Raw genomic sequence first — 23,369 nt, forward strand, 5'->3', positions numbered from 1 at the left:
GGATCCAAGGGTACCCTGAAGTATCCCGCGCAATCCGAGGTGGTTGGTACTATTTTTTGATATTAGAGGGGTTCCTTGGATGTATATGATGCTTTGGTGGTAGTTTTTAACTATCCCACGCTACTCCCGGAATCCCGGCCAACCCTAGGGCTTTGAACTAGTTTGTGGTGTTAGAGGGGGAAGTGTATGTATGGCCAGTGGTTTTTAACAATCCCACTCTACCCCCCGGGTAGATTGGCCAATCTGAGGGATGGAGAGTATTCAACCATATTTAAGGAGGCCCTAGCCTATTCATCCATCCCTTACCAATCCTCTCGATCCATGTATTAGAATATTGGATTGAATTTCAAAAAATACAATGAAATTGTATTGCAATAATATTACTCACGCTTGAATAAACTCCCTCGGGGGATGGAACAAACAAATACGTTAAGATATTTGTCATAAATAATGTAAAACGAATTTATAATGAGTTATTATTCATCATGAAGTTTGATCAAAATACGGGCAATTTTCTCCATGGTAACCTTCCACTGGCAATATTCCCCAGGGCAGTTATCCTAGTAACTTATCATTCATGATTGTCTTAGTTATTATATTATTCAATCCTCTAGCTATGATTGAAGGAAATAAAAATATAGTTAGGACCGTATAACTACTATGGACCCCGTCTTGTAGGAGCAAAAGATTTGTGAACTGCTAAATTAACTTTGCAAAATATATTGTAATCTACATTATCCTTAAAATTTAAAATCTTCACACCGTATATGCATAGATAATATTAACAATATGTTCGAGATAGTATTTACGGGCTGATGGATACTATTTCAAAGAGGATTCTCTAAGGAAAAATGAAACGCCCGATTAATTATCAAGGGGTTTGGTGCAATGCTCAAAGGACCACAAAAAAAAAGGGGGGAGAGTCGATTGTTAACAGTAGCACCAGCAATATACCTACAAAAAATAGGTCATATGAGATACGGCAATGGAATTTCTATGCAATTCAACGAAAGCAAAATGCATGATTTCCTGGCTTCAAAAGAAGATTAATGCCTGACTTAATCGCTCACTGTTGAGTGGGATATTATAATCATGCATAACAAACTACACATACCTCATCATGGTTGAAGAGGACTCAATATTGTAAATACCTACATACAATATATTTGGTTGATAGAACTGAACCAAAAAGAAACGCAAGGAATCAAATAGAATGTATAATATTGTTCATGAAATAAATACGAAATCACATCTTTAAAGAGATAACAAAATAAAATTTATTGGTCTCGTTCATTACACATTAAAAGTCTTTAAAAAGGAAATACTGTAGCGAATAATCTATGCTTTCTATACATAATCAGAAAAATAGGTATTCCATTGGTTCTCACCCCCATTTCTGAGAATGATACTCAACGCCTGAGATCTATAATTTTACAAAAGTAATATATGAATTTGATTAAAACAAACGAAAAACAAAGAGTTAAAAATAAAACCTAAACATCGATGTGCACTACATCCAACCTTTCCCGAAGATAATGATCATTTAATTGATTACTATTAATTGCATATATATGAATTTAATGCCCGAGCAGTTGTTGTAACTATTATATTGGGCATTGGATTTTTAACTCTCTTGATTATTCGCAGAGGACTTTTTAATAGAAGAGTCCAGACTTCTCAGAGACTTTTCTTCAATCGTCTCTTCCACAACAATTTCATCATTTTCAATCTTTGGAGTATAGCACCACTTCTTAACAACAGGCCTCTTTACCTTACGGGGATTCCTCTTCTTCCTTGTGCAAATCTCTTTTGGAACATCCACACAGTTTTCACGAGGCTTTAAATTTGGAACGAGGATCGTGACAAATTTACATACTTTTTGTGGGTTCAGAGTGCAGGTTTCATCTGGGATTTCTTGAACAATGGTTTTAACTTCTTCACGGCACTCATCGGGACCTGCAACGATGGGACAGGGTCCGGGTCCGCAGATTTCTTTTGGAACTTGACGACATTGTGTATTGGGAGTGTAGCGTTTAACAGTTTTCTTAGTAAGAGTGCAGACTTGTTTGGGCCATTTTTCACACTTATTCTTTGTTGTGTATCCTTCAGTAACGTCCTTACATTTTTCTACCTAATTGGATGGGAAAGAAAGAGAGAGATTAATAAATAAATACAAAATGATGAAATTTCACGACTCAATTAATAATCATTTGTACCATGAAGAATAATAATATATATGGTTCAAATATGATAAATCATAGAGTGTGTATTAGGTATAGATATGTAAATACCATATACCACGCTATACACAACGTCACATTCTTAATATAATATTTATATTCTGCTAATGAGATGAGAAGGGTTCATGAATACTTGAACTATAATAAGTCTCTCAACGGAAATATCCATTATATACACGTTCATAGTCGTGTAACATAGCGCATGAGCTAAATGGCTAAGTATTAGGGATGTGTTGTCGTTCAAATAAATAATAGTAACACCCCTGAATTCAAACTGGGCGAATAATTACTGCCGGATGGAATAGACTCAGCCCTTTCAAAGTCTTTGAGATGGTATTTCTCAGTTCCGGGAATGGAGCGATGTAGCTCAATGAACAACGCGCTCAGGAGAAGTTATTCTCTTGAACTCAATGTGCAATGGTTTGATTCACAGTTTCTCCAAGGGAAGGAAATATACTTTATGTATGTATATGGACTTCAAAGACAGTTTCTAGGTCGGATGAAGCCATGGGCCATGAGCTACTTATATGACTTTGTAAACAAAGCGACAGAGAGTGGCCTTACTTTGTTATTCTCAAAACGATGGATCAAAAACAATTTTTTTTATTAATTTTACATTGCTCTTTATCGGAAAAAATACCTTCCAAGCCAAGGACTGTCTTGAAAAGTGTTATGAGGACTCTGCTCTACAAAGCGAATCATAATTTAAAAAAAACAATTTTGAACGAAAAAACGTGTTTTCTTCGTAAGCCCTTATGTAGATCAAGAAGCGTTTTTTTACCTGCATGGTTTGACAATCGGGTACATCCTCTTCAACAGCATGTTCATGGTAGCGAGTCTCACACTCGGATTCGTACATTGTTTCACAAACAGTTGGCCCTGTGAAATAAAAAGAAGATGCAAGGATTAATCCAATGTATATATAAGGTACTTTAGTTGTGCCGGCGTAGTAATCATAGAGAAAGATAATTATAGAGGTTGACAAGATTTTTAATTGACCGATTGGCTTCCTTAAGTAATCAGTCATTAATAATATGGTTGTTCTGGCAAAATATATTCTCTAAAAAAATATCAAAGTTAACCATTGAAGGCAATGAAACCTTATTACATCTATTTTTTTCTTCCTCTGTGACACTAAAACATTTAAAACCGTATCAAGCAACACCACTAAGTCATGAAAATAGTCCTTTATAAAACAAAAAAAAATGAAAATAGTTTTCTAAAAAACGTTTCCAACTTTCTAAGTTAACCTCCTTCCACCATTCTAAATAAAAAATCCTACGAAAGCCACTATTAGTCACAGTGTATTATCCTATACGAATTTGTTTTATTTTTCTAGCCAAATACTGGTACTCATTTTGGTACCGTAAAAGGCTACAAAAATATATGTATGTATCGTGACAACACTTGTATCAATATACATATTTATGATAATGAACATACCTGGCTCATCGCAATTCCTTGTAATCCTCTCTTGGCAGACTTGAACTGTCTCATTGAAGGCTCTCACTTTGTACTCGATATAGCAGTCCTTTTTGAAGTTTTCATCGCATTCCTTTTTCTATAAATATAAAGAACATAAGTATATTAATGTAGTCTACAAAGTCATAAGAATACTTACTTGAGTAGGCACATAGTCTGTCGTATAAGTGGTATGACACCTCTTATCATAGGAGTGATGACACTCTATGGCATCATCGTACTGAAGCTCCTCAATCATGATCACCTTCTCCACACATCTCTCTCCTGCATCAGCAATGTTATTCAAACTCAAAGTAACATCCTGAATAGGATCAGAGTCTTTTCTACTCTGTAAGGATACTTTGTTGGAGGGAGAGATAAATTCTGGGATGTGAACTTCTCTCAAATTTAGGAGAGGTTCATCCCCGTTGTTGCTACTACTAACACGTCGCTTTTTGACCTCTTCTTTTCTGTCGTCATCCTCATGATCATGAGAGTGGTGATGATGGAGTTCATGGTCTTCATTTTTGAGATTGAAGGGGAAAGTGTTGGCAAGGGTTTTACCGATGCGTTTAAGGGGTTCGAAGGATAGAGCTGGAGCGTCCTCTATAATTAGTAAAATTAATTAGCGTTTTATGTTTAATCCTTTATCAGGAGTAACACTTAAAATACTAGACAATTTAATGAGTGTATAATTAGTCTTTTAATCCCTTTATAGCAAAATAAGAGTTTTATTAGGAGGTTTGCTCCTTAGCTATGCATAATTCGTACTAAAAATCAGTTACATATGTATATGGACTAACCGAGTCATATCCTAAATAACAAAGACTTTGTTCCTGTTAGCAGCTAATTAGTTAGCCTTTATTCTTTGTAAATATGTACACTTTTATTATTCCAAACATGATTTCATGTTGCATAAATATGTGTATAAGTGGATATCTGGGTCCATTGGTATCATATGCTACGAGTAGTGTTGTGTCAGTCCATATTTATTCGGTGGTCCAGTGCAGTCTTAAGACCAATCCTATTACGGGCCCTTAATGCTGTAAGTTTTTTGGACTAGCAGTAATAGAACTGATTAAAAAAAATATAAAAAAATTACCGAATTTTATAAGTTTCAGAACTTATGTGGAGGACTAAGCAGGACCGAACCGTGACTAAACTGAACAGAACTGTAGTCTTCAGACCTCAATATACAAATTTTTGTTTCTATGCTAATATACAGAGGGTCATTCCAAGGTTAATAGAAATACAAGGTTAAAGCAAAACACGTGTACGACTAATGTTTGACTTCCACTATGCTGTTTAATAGTGACGTCAAAGAATATGATTGGTTGTGGGATTTGTCAAAAGCGGGCTGTCCTGCCCAGATGTCGGTACGATACATCAAATCGAAATTTTAGTAATAGTGACGGCATAGAGTATGATTGGTTGCATAGTTTGTCAAAATCTGTCTGTCTTGCCCTGCAGTCAGTACGACACATCAATTTGAAAATCCTAGCATGCCCGATTACATACTAAATTTTATTCAAATCTGTTACCTACCAAAATTTATCAGGACTGATACACAAATATGTAAATGCTGTATACAAGTTGCAACTTGTATAAGCAAATTGTACCCTTTGCAATTTCTGCATCTTAAAATGTCATATTTGATTATAACATTATTGATTTTAATTACCAACAATTAATTGACCCTATCATTTTATTTTAATATATTAAAATTACATGGTGATTATGCATTTATGATTAATATAACGAAAAGGAGTTGAACTATAATGAGCCAAATAATACTTTGTATATTTGAGTCATTTTTATTAAAATAGTCACAAATTAGACCACTAATATGTTAATCACCCTTGGAATATCCATTATTGAATTATCTTTATCCAAAGTAGTGTTGCTTCAGTATGTATTTAGGACTGAAGACTTCAGTCCCTTCTAGTTCACTCTCGGCCCGGTCCAGTTCAGTCCTACATATCAGTGCACGACATCACTCAACTTTATTTCTTTTTTTAAAATCAGTTCTAGTACTGACAGTCCAAAGGACTGACAGTCTTAAGAACCCGTCCCACGGACGGATATGAGCAGCCCTAAGAATAGACTGGACTTGATCAAATAAATAAGGACATTAATCTCAAGTACTGTAAATCCTTTATTTAAAGTTAGTCATCTCATTTTTTGGTTACAACTTGTACAAAATTGCAACTTGTACACATCTAAGAAACAAAATAAAGGTTCATGCTCGGGAACAATAGGGGATTTAGGGCAAGCAATCACTTGCAATCACTTTCAAAAATGGGACGAATGGACCCAGTGATATTTTAAGTGTTAATGAAAGGAAGAGGACTGAGACGTACTTCGGCCTGGAGGTCAATACACTTTGCACTCCCCCAATCCATCCTCATAATTAAATATGAATAAATGTATCTTACCCGCCAAGCAATTTGTAGTTAATTGGAAAATTGCAATTATTATTACGACCTGGAAATAGAAAATATAAAGAATTTAATGTATATATAATAATTGAAATCATAGTTAAATGGGTTTGTGGACTATGTGTGATGGTATTATTATCTAGATAATTCATGTCCAAGGGGTATGATGTTAGATGTAAAAGATTAGAGAAGGTCAATAGGGATGACGTGCTCAACTCTTGGGCAGGAAGGGGATTGTCTAGACTTCATTAATTTTTTACACTCATAAATAATTACTAGGGAATGTTGTGTATTAATAACGATAATGATACGTAATAACAGAGTAATGATCCTCACACTTTAAGGGATGGAAATTAAGAAAAATACAATTCGTTGGTGGTGGGTGTACCCCTTTCAATCCAAAGATGAAATCGTTTATACTTTTATGTACATAGAAAAAACACTTCAAAAAAGGTGAGTGACCTCAACTCTATTCTGCTCAAAAAATAGAATTGAGGGAGGGGGGAATTCCTCATAGTTTCTTCCCCTGAAACTCCTCCTCAGTTTTTTTATGGTTGTGCAAATTTGCCAATTTTATTGAGTAGATAAATATCAGAGAAAGAGGGATAAGATTCAACTGAAAAAGATTGGGATATTTTTACTTACATAGAAGGTATGTAAATAGTCTTTGAGCTCATAGTGGGGTAGAAAAAACATAGGGGGGCAAAATATTTTCCTCAAAAAAACACATAAATGTCATCTAGACAATACATATAAAAAGGCCTCATGTTTTCTTTTTGTAAAGTACATTTTATATGGAAATAACAAACACATGACGTAGCACACTCTGAGTGGGACTTGTCTGAAAAGACACAATGCACGATCTTTTTATTCAGAATATACACAATGCGTAGGATTTGCTATTTCTTTATGTTAAAGGTTGGACCTAAAGAAACTGACCTTCTCCTCTAAAAACGGTATGAATGGAGCCCATAGATAAATATTGTTGAGAAACCATTCATTTTTGGACAACATATATTAGACCAGGACTCGCCCTATGAGTCAAAATGTTAGCAAAATTAATTTTTGATGGAAAGAAAGAATACAACAAAAAGTCAACTTATTTCAGATTCAATCAGTTTGCGTTTTATTAAAATACGGAGCACGGAAGTGTTCATTTTAAGACCATTTTAGTATCAAATCCCCTGATAACATGGGGAAATAATAAAGGGTTAGAAGAGTCTCGAACAGTTTGGATTCCAGCAGTCCAGTATATATTTGTGGAACCAATTACTCGGACTATACATTTCAATTAATATAATAAGTCTTGAATGTTTGGTTGGTTACTTCCCCCTAAAAAAACCATGAATCTCACTTTAGATTAGGGGCACATATGTGAGAACCGTTTAGTTTTAAGGGACTATAATTAAATTTTTTTATAGAAATAAGTTTGGGGGTAAAAAGTTCATAACAATTAACTTCTTTTACAGGAGCAAGTTTTGTTTACCAAACATTTTTTGGGGACGGATGTCACTCATATTATGAGGTCATATATATTGAATTTTCTAGCACATACAGTTTTTAATATATTCACAAATTAATTGGTCAAAGAGCCACTAGATGGTCTGCTAAATATCCCCCGAGTAATTATTCTCCTATTTAAATTGATAGAGTATTCTATTTCCTTAGAAATGGATGCACATTGGTAACAACACGTTTGTGGCCCTACAAGCCTTGCACGAATTCCGTTTGTCTAAGTATGTAGATCAAATTGGCAATTGATACCTACTTTTTAATAAATCTACATATTAGGTTATTAAAAAACATATTTTGTTTATTATTTTCCCCAAGATTTCCAGAGCATGAGTAATTTATCTCCAACTTAAAATATAGGATGAATAAATTGACTAACAATTCACATTCTCAAAAACGTTGGGTAGATTTCAAAACTCCATTGCGGATTCCCAAAGCTATAGAACAAACTAGAGAAACGCGCCGATTAGCTTGAAGGGGTTTATTTAGCAACATATAAACTCCCCTCACAAGATGTCACTTTTGAGATAGTACAGATGACATGGCTATTTAATCATGTCCCATCATGACATATGTAATTTTTTCTTCCCTTCACAAAACTCACGCTAATAATTTAACTAAAAGGGTGAATTCATAGACTGCATAATAAATTATTCACGGAACCTTCCATGTCCATGTCAGACAAACAAAAAAAAGTCCTCGTAGCTTGCTTAATTTGGGGGGAAAATGGATCAAGTAGTCCTGGGGCGCTGCTAACTTTCATCATTTGGGTGGGGGCTTAGCCCTAAAAGCTATTATATAAATAGGTTTATTTTAATTATACTTGATATTTTTTTAGGGGGGGGGGAGGCTTCAGCTACCTCCCCCATGCCTCTAGGGACGCGACTGATGTAGTCATTTGTTAAAAAAATCGGTGCAAGACCGAATTTTCCACCCAGTTCGGTCATAGGGATTTTCCCCCGGACCGAGCCGGAAAAATATTTCGGTCCAAATAGTTGTTTAAACAGTGGATCAAAATTTCATTACTTTAATTAAAAGAAAGTAATAAAAAACCATATTATTTTTTATTATTTTGTTTTTATCGAATTTTTCTACAAGACCGGTTCAGACTAAATCGGTTCGGTCTTAAAAAAAAAATTAGGGTCCCGAAGCGAGGAAGGACCTCCAGATCTAATCCCAATGCGAGTTGTAGCGTGCTATACTGTATTAGGATAATTAAAAACCTTACCTTCTGCATTGTTGTGGTTTATCTTGGTTTGGAACAGGTACCTCTTGCTCTCTATGCGTATATTTTTGTGTATCTATATCTATTAATTAATATTAGTGTAGGTACTTGTTTGAATACGTTTATTTTATTATCTATGTATAGATATTAGGAGTATACAACCAAAAATGGTTTCAAACAACGACTGAATTCAGATTTAAAATCATCTTCCGTAAGAAATTTTTTTTCTTGGAAGAAAATAATAATAATAATAAATTGTTGCCTGTTTTTATTATTTTTTTTTGTTAATGGTGAAGATTCCGCGTCTTTGGTCTCTCATAGGAAACGGTGAAAATCTTTGGAAGATTCTTGATAAAGCCCGCGCTCATTTTATTTATTGTGTATAGGTACACGGATAATACAAGTATTAGTTCTACGCATATAAATATATTATATTTATTAAGTTAAAAGAACCACTTATACTATGAGATAATATTAAGATTGAGTGACCCTTAAATGCATGAGTCATGGATCACTATTGTACAATCAAATTAAGGTATCAGTAATTGATTCATTTTTGGTAATCAAATAAATACAGAGAAAAGAACAAATGATATTATGTACAGATTAATATGATTGAAAATTTATCAAAGTTAGTTGTTTCCAGATTTCCAGACAAAAAAAAGAAAAGACTCTTTTTGTAGAAAAACATTTGTATAACAGGTAAGGGCGTACCAATGTGTCGGAATCGGCAAGAACCAGCCTTTTTTTTTTTTTTTTGAAGTATCAGAATCGGTTATCGGAATCAGTTCAATCATGCGATTCCTCGGATACCTTTGTATAATTATTTTTATGGGTAATATGACAAATCAATAAAATATCTAGCCCAGACTAAAGCTTTAAGCTTTCAATTTTAATGCTGTAGACTAAAATTTCAGGAAATTCAAAAAACGAATAGAACTACATAAAAAGATTATACAAATTTGCTGGTTTGTACAGGAAATTTACTTGAAAGTAACCATTTAAAAATACCCACATTTTTAGTGCCTCATACATTTTAATTGTATGATTAGTCCTTCAAAAAGTCCTTAATTGTAGGAGTTGGGTTAATGGCTTACTCTGAATCAATCCAATAACTTTTTCACTTAATATTTACTTTTTGTATGTTTGTTGAATAAAATTGTTTATAACACAACTAAAGTCGAGTTTCTATTTTTTAAGTCAAGTTCGAGCATCAGTATCCGTCCCGGGGCCATTACAAAAGACATGAGTCCGGACTCGGACACTGGCTTATACATATTTCAATTCCTAGGGCAAGCATAAATAACTCATTAGGAACAGGACACTCTTCAAGACCATTTGATCTCATATGGGCCGAACCTTTTAAATAAGAGAAAATAACCATAAAAAATCAAATTCGACCACTTAGGGTTTCCTTATATTAGGGCAGACTTGTCACAGTTGCAACAAGTTCTTTTTTTCTCCAAACATCTATAAAAGCTACTACCACAAAATTGACACTACAACTGCATAATATACAGAGTGGAGACCCAAAATTTGCAGTAGCATTCATTTTTAATTACCAGGTTTTGGATCTCCTCTGTGTCGGTGTAAGTACCGAGAAGGTACCAGAGACCGTTGGCATCTCCATTCAGGCTACATACAACATCAAGAACTCAACCCCCTCGATTTTGCAGTTTGAGGCGTCTTGTGGAAGAATGGATTCCCCCCGAGTTGCCATCATGACAGCGTGGTGCGTTCTTGGCACGGTCTCTGGCACTGGAGATTGCCAAGAGATGCCAATCTGTTCACCGGCGTGTCAAGGTGTTTACTGGTTGTGAAGGAAGACATATTGAATAACAGATATAGTATTTACCCGTACTTTTTTGGCATTGTGGGTCGTAGCAATGTCTTGTTGGAAGGTGTAATTTCTTCCTTAGGCTACTTTCTTCATCCAGGGAATGTAAATGAAAAGTATCAAACTTTTTTTAATTCAAAACTCAAGTCATGGAGGAAAAATTTGAGAAATTGTCAAATTCAATAGGAACGGGTCAGTTACAACAAATACCCCAATTTCCCATACATTGTTTATTATTTTATATATTTAGACTTCACAGCACATCTATTTATTAGTCAGGACAGAGCTTTAAATGGGGGGGGGGGTTATAACAAAAAAATTGTCAGATTCCGGAATTCTTCCCGGATCCTGGAGCTCGAATTTTGTATTGCAAGAGGATTTGTTAGTGTATCGCTCAACTACGCCACACACAAAGGAGTCCTTGGGGTTGATGTACGTCGAGCTTGGAGGCCCAAAACTGGGTCCAACAATGTCAAAAAACATTTTTAACAATGAGATCAATTGGGAGTGTGGATTTTTTTTTCTGACACAAGTTTTCAGTACAGTTGAGATCCCTGGCAGTGGACTAAAATTTACCAAATTTGCAATGAATTCCTGATCCCTCTGGAAGTCTGACCTCATCTTGTGAGCAGCACACTTGTCCGGTGCAAATCCCAAAAAGGACACTCTGCCTTTCCAAGATTCTAAAATAAATAGTTTGTTCATCGATGCAATTTTTTAAACAACTAACGCCAAACACTTCTGGCTACCCGCCAAAATAACGAAAACATTCTACCTATACATGCGCTCAATGTGCGTTATTAAGCAAATCTTTACACATAATCAATAGGCCCACATAAGTTGGGATAGGGCAATCCTTTATTCACATGCATGGCAGTTTTATTCTTTCTGTATGGGAAATTTGCATTCTGTTAGATATATCTTTACAGATGATTACATCCTTCCAGTTTGATCACATCAGTTCAAGGATGTCTATGTATTGTCAATGGACTTCCAACATGGGATTTCCCAAAACAAAATAACATGGTGGTAGTTATGATAATTTCTTTTAAGATAAGAAATACAGTGAATCCATCTTGGTAGAGACATTCAACACGTACTTTCTGTTAATACGCAGAACATTTTCTGGAATATTTGTAACACAGCTTCCGTGACTGCCATCTGAGTGGTTTTACTAATCCCGGAAACTACATGGGACTTCTCCTCTACCATACCCACCATTTCAAAGTCAGAAAGTTAAGATCAGGTGAAAAGTAGGCCAAAAGTACTCAAAATTGTTTATGTACTATTCTTGTATTACACATAATACTCTAAATTTAATGACGTTAAAGGTAATAGGATACAAATTATGGAACGCTCTGTAGCGGGTCTTGCAAAAGTTTTGAGGCCATTTTTAAAGCTTAATAGATCAGTGAATACTATAACAATTTAATCATTTTCCCCTTCCATAGAGAGTACGGAGTCTTCTTTTTTTTTTTGTTCAGGTTAAATTTAAATGAAAAAAGATTTTATCATCATGTGGCAAGGACAACAAAGTTAAAAGATGGCAGCTTGACTTGCTACCGGAATCAAACCTAAACAGTTACTTTGACCAAACATGGCTCAAAGACAACCGTCTACTGTGTCAAAAAGCACCTAGATAAGTATGATGATCTTGTAGAACCCCCAGGAGTGGTCATCTTAGAGCATGACTTCTGAAACTCTGGTCAAAGCCTCCGTGTGGAAATGGTCGTGAACGTCTATATTTCAAGTTTCACCGTATCAAGGCGCATAAAATAGGAAGGTAGTACCACTCCTGACAGCAGAAATGGTGAAAAAGTGAACCATTAGTTCAGTTCCAGTTGTTTTCGCAAGCTCTGAACATCCCCAATCACCAGATCTGAATCCTTTGGATTATAATATCTGGTGGAAACTAAAGTCCCAAGCCAGTAAAATCCGATACACAAATGTTGAGGCATGTCAATGAGTAGTGAGTTGCCATGTCAGAGACATACGTCAAAAGCACCAGCAGCAAATTCCGCCAGTGCTTGGAACCTGTTATTGCTACCTACACTGGTCATATTTCAGATTAATTATCCTTAATATTATTACAATAAATTATATTATTCAAACTGCTTTGGGGTTTATACGAAGGTCTTTTGGAATTCCGTTTAAAGTACAAGAGATGCACTACTGTCGCGTATCTATGTTATGTTTAGTTAGTAGCATCTCTTGGAAGAACACACACTAACTTTCAGCCAGATCGGTCTATTTCTTTCTTTTTGTCATTCGTTTAAATCCAGGAATCGGCCGTAAAGGTTATGGGAACTGTCTTTTGGTGCATATTATTAATCGTTTTTAGACCGTTTGAAAACTGATCTGCAAAAAGCGTCAATGATTGGCTCACCAAAAAGTCATTTTCTATCACGAAAATGCAAGAGCTCAGACTTAAGCATTTGTGGTCGCAAAATTAATAGAAATAGAGATTCAACTCGAGATGCCCACAGCACTAGCAATCTCATGCACCTTCACTCTTTTGTCATCCATCACCATATCATGGATTTTATCAATGATTTCAGGATTTATAATCTCAACAGGGCGTCCAGAACGTTCCCTTGTGCTCATATGGCTAGTCCAAAAAATTTGAAATCACTTATAAACTGTTCTCATCCATAATGGTTTCTTTTTAGTCTCCTGATGCGTTTTGCCTTTCAGAAATTAATGACGAATCGACACACGAAAATCTATTTCTTCCAGTTTTTTAAAATTACTCCACTTCCTCGATTAAAAAAAAATGCCAAAAGCCATCTCTCCGATTTTGTACGGACTTTTCAAACGAACCTCGTATGCATATAAAATGATACATCATTGTTTGATTTGTTCATTTTACAATCAAAACTTTTGCACGAAACGCTATACATAAAACATATTCTCCCCATAGCCAAGTCATATTGGGTTCTTTCTGCCTGAAAAAGTGTGAAAGATAATGTTATAAATTCATATAAGTATAATGAAGGTATTATATCAAATTTTATCTCATTGGGCTCCATGTAAAAGATAAAAAGATTATGAGAACGATGAACAAAGAATCCGCACTTTCATTTTAAGACATTTAAGAAAAAAAAAATATATATATAAAATGATCAATGATGCAGACAATGTCAAATTGCTATAATATTACAGTCCTACTGCGTCATTTTATACATATTATTAATGGATGCCATTGCCTTAAAAGAATAACACCGTGAGCTTTTGCATTCCCTCAAAAAAATTTATTAAACAAAACAGGCTTAAAAAATACAGTCACCCCTTCAGTTACGAATAACTTCAAATCAAAGCTCTTTAAAAAGTCGTAGAATGTTATTAAAGTGAACATTTAACCTGTTTTTGAAGGACTTTTTTGTAAACATCCAGTTCAAAATTTTAGCCATGATAGTTTTAAAAGTGAGGTCACCTGTTGAGGTGAGATTTAATACTCCTAATAGGAAAATGGAAGTCAAAAGAAAGGAGATTGCCGTTCTATTCCGTGCAAGTTACATCAACTTGATGAAAATGCGCTCCGTTAGTAACCAGATAGTCTGGAGGTTCAGGAAACGGGTTTCTCTCTTGATATTCTATTTTCCCAGGATTTATGTAGGGTTTTATATCCATGATTTTCCTCTCAATAACAGTATTTATATTTTTAAAATTACTTTTTTGAGTCAAAAAAAATATAGCGTATCTTTTCATTGAAGAGCAAGGCCAATTATAAGTGATGGACCCGCTACGACTGTAGTGGTGGCCTAGAGACGACCTTGTAGTCTTTAATATACATGTATGTCGAATTATTATCAAAGAAGCTGAATGGTCCAATCTTAGAGGCAGAGGTTTATCAAAGTGCCTCCTCTGGATATTCTACACTATATTTAGTCAGGTAATAATGCAAATTTTAGTACTACTAACATTGGTGCTGGTTTCAGAATAGGCAGAGGATGATCAAAAAAAAAAAAGAGTAGATCTTTTTTATTTTCGTATAAAATAATGACTAATACGTGAAAGAAAAAAATTAAGTCTAAGGATTTGTTCTAGAGTTATACGTGTAAATCCTTGTTTGACTCGGAGTAGAATTAAGGATCAACTTCTACATATTTTCTTTCTCTCATGGCTGTATGCAGCTGATCTAATAAAGCGTCATGATAGGTAAGCTGCTCACTTCCCAAACATTCATTAAACTGTCTGACTGACAACGTTAATTTTCTTTATATTTTCCCGCCCTAGTCTAATGTTAGGATTGGTCCTATCAGGTCTTGTGACCGGTCTTTTTGATTATCAGTACAAGGAATGATTTAAAGAAATAATAAATGAAGTTGAGTGACGTCATCAAGGACCATACCTTATAAGTTTTAGGACTGAACTGAAACAAACCCAGACCTTACTGGATGTAACTGCATAAGAACCGACACAACACTTGTTATAATCCTTTTGACATGGAGTCCATATAAAAGTGAATTTTTAAGGACCAAAGATATGACTCGCAAATATGGGGAAAAACTCTACTTAAGAGAAATCCTTCATGATGGATTAGGACAAAAAAGAAGAAATTTCAACGTGATTTCTTTTCCTTTTGCAGAGTATTAGGACTACTCATCAACACTAACGAATAATTATAAACCTCATTTTTCATGTGCTAATTCACGCAAAAAAGCGAAAATGAAAACCATCATCAATGGAAGAATGACACTGCAATTCTTTTTCTTCATCTTGATGTTGTTATTTTTTTTTCTTTGAGGCATTCTTCTTTTGATTATTTCATCTTCAAGGAAGGCAATTTATTATTAAGTAACTGTGTAAAGATCATTAATAAAGCAAATTTCTAATTAATTGTATGCCAAAGATCGGACCTGTTGTTTGGTGTGAAGGAGATAAAAATTAATTGTTGTAATTTTGATATTCATATATGGATGTACATATTTAGTGATGTGTCGGTCCAGTCCAGTCTTCGGACCAGTCCTATCGGTTCTTGGTTTTTTTTTCTTTCTAAAAGTGTCCGTTGTTTATTAAGCCAAATAAGATGGTTTCTAGGGCTCTCTGGACGACTACTCTCCATCATTTTACCCCCAAGCGAGTACCCCGTCCTTTCACATCCTTAGATTTCATTCTCTGAACAAACAACCCACGCCCAGTGTTGTACCCCTATTAAATAAATAGCAACCATACAACTAAACATTTACTCCTATATCAACCGTAATAATTAATTTAACTTAATGCCGTAGGTATTAATGATTTATTGTACTTCTTTTGACGTCATTAATTGTCACTACAGTTTATTTCAACTCCAATCCAATTCATGCTACAAACTATTTCCTTTTTTCAAAAATCATTTTTTTCCCTCTTTTAATCTATTTGAGCATGAAAAAGTTCGATTCTGTGGAGGCAACTTTAACAGGCGGACAGTAGCCTGTATCTGCCCGCTACCCAATGAATTATAAAAGATCAACTATTAGATTATTTTTGTATATTTACGTGGTAAAGAGGTAGAGAAGGCTGAATTGTTCCCCTAAACCTCGGCCGTTCATGACTTAATTATGTCGAAATACCTACTAATTATGTTTGCATGGACCTTGATAGAAAAACTATCACCCAAGAGACAACGGATTCAGTTCCATTATATATTTCGCCTGAGCCTCTATAACGAAAGGAGTATCTTAGACCCAGAGACGAATGATTCCTATGTAACATAAAAATATTGATTGGTCATTTTTGCGTCTCCGAATTATTAATTACTTTTCGATTCCAACTTAAAAGTAGCAATACCCAACAACCACTGCTAACAGTTCTAACATTCATTTATGACTTTGGCACTCTACTTTTGAGTACGGCTGTACTTTTGAATAATAATGATACAAAAAGATGGGATTAAAGGGTTCTGGGGATAAATGGTTCGGGTAGTGAAATACTAACAGGTAGTCATCCGGGGGGGTCATATTCCCATTTGAGATACTTTATATCAAAACAAACAAAATTCATTTGAGCATACTACATTTTATTCAAATCTTAATCTTAACATAGACACACATGAATTACGAATATATACATAAGAGACCAATAACAAAGAGAAATAATTTTCCTTGTTCCTATGTATATATATACATCAGGGTGCACTATTTTCAGTGCATCCTACACTCTGTCAAAAAAGGTCTGAGAATTTTTCATTTAAATTGCCCGCGCTAAAGGGAATAAAAAACCTTTTTTTTCCAGTTCGGCAGAAATTTCTTTCGTTATGATGCCAAGTTTGAGCGAGATCTGTAGACCAGCTAGCTTGCAACAGCTGGTTAAGTCAGTCTACCTTACTATTGATTCACGATTGTTACAAAGAACGAAATTATTGAACAAAAATGTTATCATACCAGCTTCAAGGAGTTATGACATACCCTTAACATCTCTCACTCGTCAGTTCGTACCATTCTGACTGAAAATTTGGGTATGTGACCCGTTGCTGCACATCTTGCTCAAAAAGAGCTGAATTTTCTGCAAAAGCAGTACCGTGAGCAAGTCTCTTTGGACATGCTTGAACTTTCATAGAACGTATCATAACTGGTTATGAGACGTGGGTCTATGAGTATGACTTATAAATAAACAAACAATCATCAGAATGTAGAGAAAAAAAAATTATTGTTAAAATTGTAGAGCACTAGTGAGGTAGACTACCTATCCAGCTGTTGCATTCAGACTGTTCGACAGATTGCGCTTAATCTTGGCAGCATAATTAAAAGCAGTGCTGCCGACCTAGAATAAAAAATCCCTTCTGTGCATGATATTTTAGCTAACAATTCCTGATACTTTTTGACAGAATCCTATATGCACACGCCTCAGATATTTTATTTGCCCGACTACATTGTTATTCCTTAGATACAAATATGTTTATAATATACATCATGGAGCACTATATATGGTGCACCTGGTGACTCGTTGTCATATATTCATACGTTCAGAGAGACAGAACCACAAACTTTGCTTTATTGGTGTAGATAAATCGTTGAGCTATCTCAAAAAAAAATTGAAAAGGCTAAACAGTTACAAACTCCAAAAAATATTCGTACGATTTTAACATGTCCATTTTTTTTTAATAGTAAAAAAAACTCCATCCTAATTTTACATATGCCCTGGTTCTCCTCATCTGAAAGAGAGAGATATTGAAAAATGAAATCCCTTTGGAAGATCGGCTCAGTCTTTCTATACAACTTGGCTCTATTCATACAATTGTAGAATGGATGTATAGGGCACAATATGCACTAATGGATATATCACTTTAAATAAATATTTATTAAATATAACAGTGGAAATATTTATCTTTTTTTTTTTTGTCAAATCACGATTTTTTTCTTTAGCTTTGAATTATGAACATATAATACATCTCTGTTTGTAATGATTTTTTAGTGATGACCTAATTTCATGACAAAGAAACCTACCAGAAATCATAATATGAGGGTCTCATATTATGTGAATAGGGTTAACGGCATTAACAGAATGGTAAAAAATTACTTTTTATAATTAGCAGTCTGATTCATGTTTTATTACTCTTTTCCAAAAGCTCTTATAATTATTCTCTAACTCTTGAAGAGTGAACATATAAGTATAAAGTGAGTGTGCTTATCATCAGAGTTGTATAAAATATCTCCTGCCGGTATGTGCAAAACGAAGAAGCCGAAAAATAACGTGGTAGAAAGATGGTTTAGAGATATAGGAAGCTGTGCATCATGTTTATTTCGGAGTGTATTTTCGCTCAAAGGAATATGTAGTGTCTGCCCAGCTTCTCTTGAGAGGGAAATCTATCTTTTGTTGGAATGTCCGAAAATACAAGCAACTATTGAGTTTAGTATTACAACCTTAAAGATATTTAATTATGATTCTCAAATATAAATTTCTTTTAATGTTCTTGGGGGGAAATAGGATGGAAATTGAGGATAGAATTACGAAGATTGGGCAAAGGATTTATACAAAGTGATGAAATAAAGAAAAAATGGATAATACAATAACATATTGAGAGGTTTTTAAATGATTTAAAATAGACTTTGGACGTTGGCTTCTTTTTTTATATATAAATAAAAGTAGTTTAAATTTAATAGGTAGATGATATTTGTCCCGTGGAATTATGTTTTTATGACTGTTTGTTTATTTTTTGTTGACGATATCAAAGGATAGATTATATTTACAAATGACAGAAAAAGGACAGATGTGCAAAAAAGTGTGGATTAATATAAAACCAAATTTACATCATAACAAACATGTGTTCATTTCTTTCAATTTCATGTGCTATACTTATTTTTGAATACTTATAAGAACCAATTGATACAGTACAGTGTACACTACAGATATATACTTTTGGAATGGACCCATGGCTAATTTATTTATGATCACTTTGCTTATTATAATCTTCAAACCTCAACAATTTTCACTTTCAAAATAAATAGCTTCTTTGATTTAAAATGTGTCTAGTTTGTAGAAATGAAAATTTTAAAAAATTATCAAAATTCAAAGTGTCATTCTTAGAAGAACAAAAATTACTAATGCGGTATGTTTCTTAACCAAAAAGACTCGTTTTAAAGTACAAAACCACTTTATTTTTTAGAGAGAGTTGTTGAAGTTTGGAGATTATAATATACAAAGTTCTTAGAAATAAATTGCATGTACGCTATTTTATGAACCATTGTGAATTATTGTCGTCTAGCAAAGTATATACTTTGTAAGCTTTTCTTAGCATTTATTTCCCTTCTATTTAAATCTTGAGAATTTGAATAATAAAAAATAAAATAAAGTAGACCAATATATAAATAACTATTTATATTCATCTACATATTTTTAGATGAAAAGTTTATTTATAACATAATTTTTGTCTGGCTTTAATTATCAGGGCTTCTGTTTTGTATTCAAAAAGAGATCCATTATAGTATACCTTATAGAACTTGCTTTATGGATATACAATTAGAAAAATCAAACCGTCAAATGTGTCAAGTGTACTAATTAACATACATACCACATAAGTGATTTTGGTACAGGTTGGCAACGAATATCGAATATTTATAAAGGAGACTGGAGAATATCATAGCCAATGGACTTTGTATATGTAACAAGGCGTCGGATTGGCTAATTTATCTTAAAATGGGGAGAGAAAATGACTATTGAGTCTATAAAATATCTAACCTGTATAAAGGGTGCATTGTAAATTGTGTTCAATGATGTAAATTGTATAGATATTTTTGATATAAGAAATAATAATTTAGTAGTGCTAATGAAGTATTGCAGGGATGTGCATGTATACAAAGAACACGGTTTTTTATTTGTCATTATTGTATATGATAACTAATGTGTATTTTAAGTCTATGTGAAGATTTGAATTAATCCTTTGAGTGCTTTTTGTTGAACATATGCAATATACCAAAAAACGGCTTTTTATAGAATTTCTTATTTAAATTGTGTCAAGTTGAAACTGTTTCTACATCTGAAACAACTCTGTTGGTAAGTCTGAGTAGATGTTAGTATCATTTTTTATCAATAAACACGCCAATAAGGTAATTATTAATTAATAAATCCAATTTTTTTTTTTTTTTTGGTTTTACAGTACTTCTATAAAACGTTTTTTACCCTGATAAAATAATGCTCAGGCCAACAAAGGAACTATTTAAGGGTTAAATATAAACACTTGTATGTTAAAATGAATTTTTTTTAGTGAGCGCTCTGAAGATTAATTAAACTTAAATAAAGAAATAGTAGTTTGGTTTTATTTTATTCCAATACCGCTGATTTTCTTTTTCATCAAGGCGTTTCTTATACAACGTTTCTCGTTTTTTAAAGCCATTAGATTAAGTGTCCTTAATAACTTTGTTTTATAGCTATTACATAATATGTAAAAAACGATGCCTCGAACATGCTGTTACTTCCGGCTTACAAAGCAATTGATGATGTCAGTGAAAACGCTTCATAGTCAATACCAGTGATTCCCGACCTTTTCATCTGTAATATAATATTTATTTTTTTCTGTTTCACCAAACGTTGCAGAGTGAAACCTCATCAATTCGTCTTTGTATTTTTGGAATATCAATATTTATTATTCCTGGACAATTTTTTATTCTCGTTTATATAATTTTGTAACAATATTTCAAAAAAAAAAGAAGCTAATAAACTTTTCTACCAAAACAGCTTAATTATTTTAGAAATCAACAAAACAAAAGTTTTTACTAATTATTCATTAAAAGACTGTAGTCTGTTTATTTTTTTACATGCATTTGTAATAATTTTGTTTGTTCCGTTATGCCTAAGTATGTATGCACAAATCATCCTATTTATACCAAAGACTCTTAAAAGCAAAAAAAGAATATAACTAAATTCATATAAGGTGAATAGAAAACTAGTAAACTTGTAATCGGACTTGCCAGAATTTTCAACCTGATGTATTGTACCTTCTGCTGGGGAAGAAAAACAGATTTAGACAAAACATGCATCCACTCATTTACTATGACGTCAATATTAAAAGCGTGTTGGAGTAAAACATCAGTCGTATACGCATTATGGTATAACCTTGTACTTCTATTAACCTTGTAAAATATGATTTTTTTTAAAATAAAAGGTGACTGAAAAAAGATTATAATTACTCTTCTTAATTGTAATGCAATGATTTCATCAATTATCCGTGACTTAATGGTTGTTGTGAAAATTGAGATAGAGTACAGATCATCCTAAATGAATCCTCTTGTGATTAAATAACATTAAAGCTCATTCCCTAGTAATTATATCGGGGGGAGACAATCCTGACAATGAAAGACATAAACATGGACGAGTCTGCAATATATAGCATGCCCTTTATAGGTGATTAAACATACTTAGACAAACAGAATGACTGTGACCCAAATCTACAGATCATTCAATTTGTATGTAACTTCAAAAAGTATACTTAAGTATAATTTGAAATAACTTTATGTTGCGGGTGCGGCTAAAAAATATTTACACATCATTTTTGCTACATAAATCAAGGTTTTTTGTGAATGCCGTAAAACTGTTCCGTTCAAGTACTAAAAATCTCCAAAACTAGATCTTCCTAAGTGTCTTAGAAGCCGAGTAATACCATCCGAACGTGACAAACGAATTTCGGTCCACGCACTTTTGGACGCTGGTAAGAAACCAACGGAGATTAAAAAACAGTTGGGTATCTCCGACATGAACGTCGTCTTCCAGCCGCATGGTGCGCCTGCACACACGTCCAAAAAGGTCTGAAGAGGTTGGAGGACAACTTACCTTTCGATCAAAAGAAAATGTGGCCCCCTACTCACCAGATGTCATTACATTGGACTTTACTTTTTGAGAGCATGTTGAGTCCAAGGCCTGGTCTGTCCGTCACCCAAATATCAACAACCTCAACGACACAGTCAACCAGCGAGGGGATGCCATGTCTGAGGATTACATCCTCAATGGGTGCAAGACCTTCTGTGGCCACCTGAAAAGCCATCACTACTGCCAAGGGGGCTCTATCGATGATTAGAGTAGCCAAGACATGATATTAGTTATTTGATTATTTTGACATATCTTATTAGAACTGGATGCTGGAATACATCTTGATGACGTTCTAAAATGAAAGTGTAAAGATTTTTTCGCCGCACCCGGTAGGTATTACCATATGTGATTGACATTTTCATCTGTGTTTTTTTTTGTTTATATTTAATTTTACTTTTCTCCGTTTCTTTTCTTCATAATATTGACATGTACCATGTAGATGTGTATTACAATACCTTTCAATCCTGGGTTAATTTATGTGGTATATGTGAGCATGACAGGGCTGAAACAGTTATAGACAAGCATGTATGCATACATACATATATATTATAGATACATTGAATGAAGGCAAAAGAGATCCCACGTATTCAAATTAATCACAAAAAGTGTATAAACAAATTTCGTTTTTTTATAACTTTCTAAAAATAGAAGTTCATCATCTAGGTAGGTAGGTAGGGCTTCTCATTTCCCGGGAATTGACGCTGAGCAAGATCCTGAGAAATAACGATATTCCATTTTGTAAACAAAAGTCATGTGCTGCAAGGTGAATTTTGTTGCTAGAGTATTTTTGTATATTTTAAAAAGAACAGTATTAGAGGAATTACAAGATACACTCGGTACTCGCTCTAATACTCGTTATTCGTCTGAATAATCATTACTAGTGTTGTGTCAGTCCTTATTTAGAACGAATGCCCACTTTTAGGTCCTTAAAGAATGTAAAATCGACCAGTCGTAGCGTCACTGAGGGTTATTTCCTTTTATGATTCGATTATCTAATATAATAACTTATATAATTAAGTGAAAGATATTATTTTCCTTAATAAATTGAGTTATAATTAAAACATGAATATTTTTTGGAAGGTTTGTGCAATGTTCTTAATACATATCTTTTATTGGTCTTAATCCAAAATGGTCGAACAGATCTGCTTTTAATTTAGAAAGTAGACGTATAAAATAACCAAACATGTTACTATGATATTTTTTGGGCCTGTGGGGTCTTTAACAGCCTGTTTTTAATATAATAAAACCTTCGTTTTGTTCTCTCTTTCAATATATCTCTTCTTCTCTTCCCTTTCTATCTTTTTACATCCCTCTCTCTCTCTTCTTCTACATTCATTCTTTGTTTCTATTCACCTCTATTCAGTTGTGCAACA

The 23,369-nt window shown here is 33.8% G+C and overlaps 1 protein-coding gene and 1 long non-coding RNA gene across 2 annotated transcripts; one reads left to right on the forward strand and one right to left on the reverse strand.

Annotated features, from left to right (window-relative positions):
- Positions 1–1,253: 1,253 nt before the first annotated feature.
- On the reverse strand, positions 1,254–11,196 carry LOC121114525 (uncharacterized). Its single transcript, XM_040708518.2, has 6 exons — positions 8,880–11,196; positions 6,137–6,185; positions 3,862–4,307; positions 3,684–3,801; positions 3,022–3,119; positions 1,254–2,131 (listed from the first exon to the last, which is right to left on the reverse strand). The coding sequence occupies exons 1-6, from the start codon at positions 8,886–8,888 to the stop codon at positions 1,625–1,627; spliced, it is 1,227 nt and encodes a 408-aa protein (XP_040564452.1). The 5' UTR covers positions 8,889–11,196; the 3' UTR covers positions 1,254–1,624.
- On the forward strand, positions 3,027–3,678 carry LOC121114526 (uncharacterized). Its single transcript, XR_005863280.2, has 2 exons — positions 3,027–3,167; positions 3,400–3,678. It is a non-coding gene; the product is annotated as an uncharacterized lncRNA (long non-coding RNA).
- Positions 11,197–23,369: the final 12,173 nt, after the last annotated feature.

This window comes from Lepeophtheirus salmonis, chromosome 3 (assembly GCF_016086655.4).
Source record: "Lepeophtheirus salmonis chromosome 3, UVic_Lsal_1.4, whole genome shotgun sequence".
Classification (NCBI taxonomy): domain Eukaryota; kingdom Metazoa; phylum Arthropoda; class Copepoda; order Siphonostomatoida; family Caligidae; genus Lepeophtheirus; species Lepeophtheirus salmonis.

Coding starts and splice junctions, on each gene's coding strand:
- LOC121114525 (XM_040708518.2), bottom strand. Junction 3,120..3,683: donor AAGGAATTGCGATGAGCCAG/GTATGTTCATTA, acceptor TTTATTTCACAG/GGCCAACTGTTTGTGAAACA. Junction 2,132..3,021: donor CCGATTGTCAAACCATGCAG/GTAAAAAAACGC, acceptor CCATCCAATTAG/GTAGAAAAATGTAAGGACGT.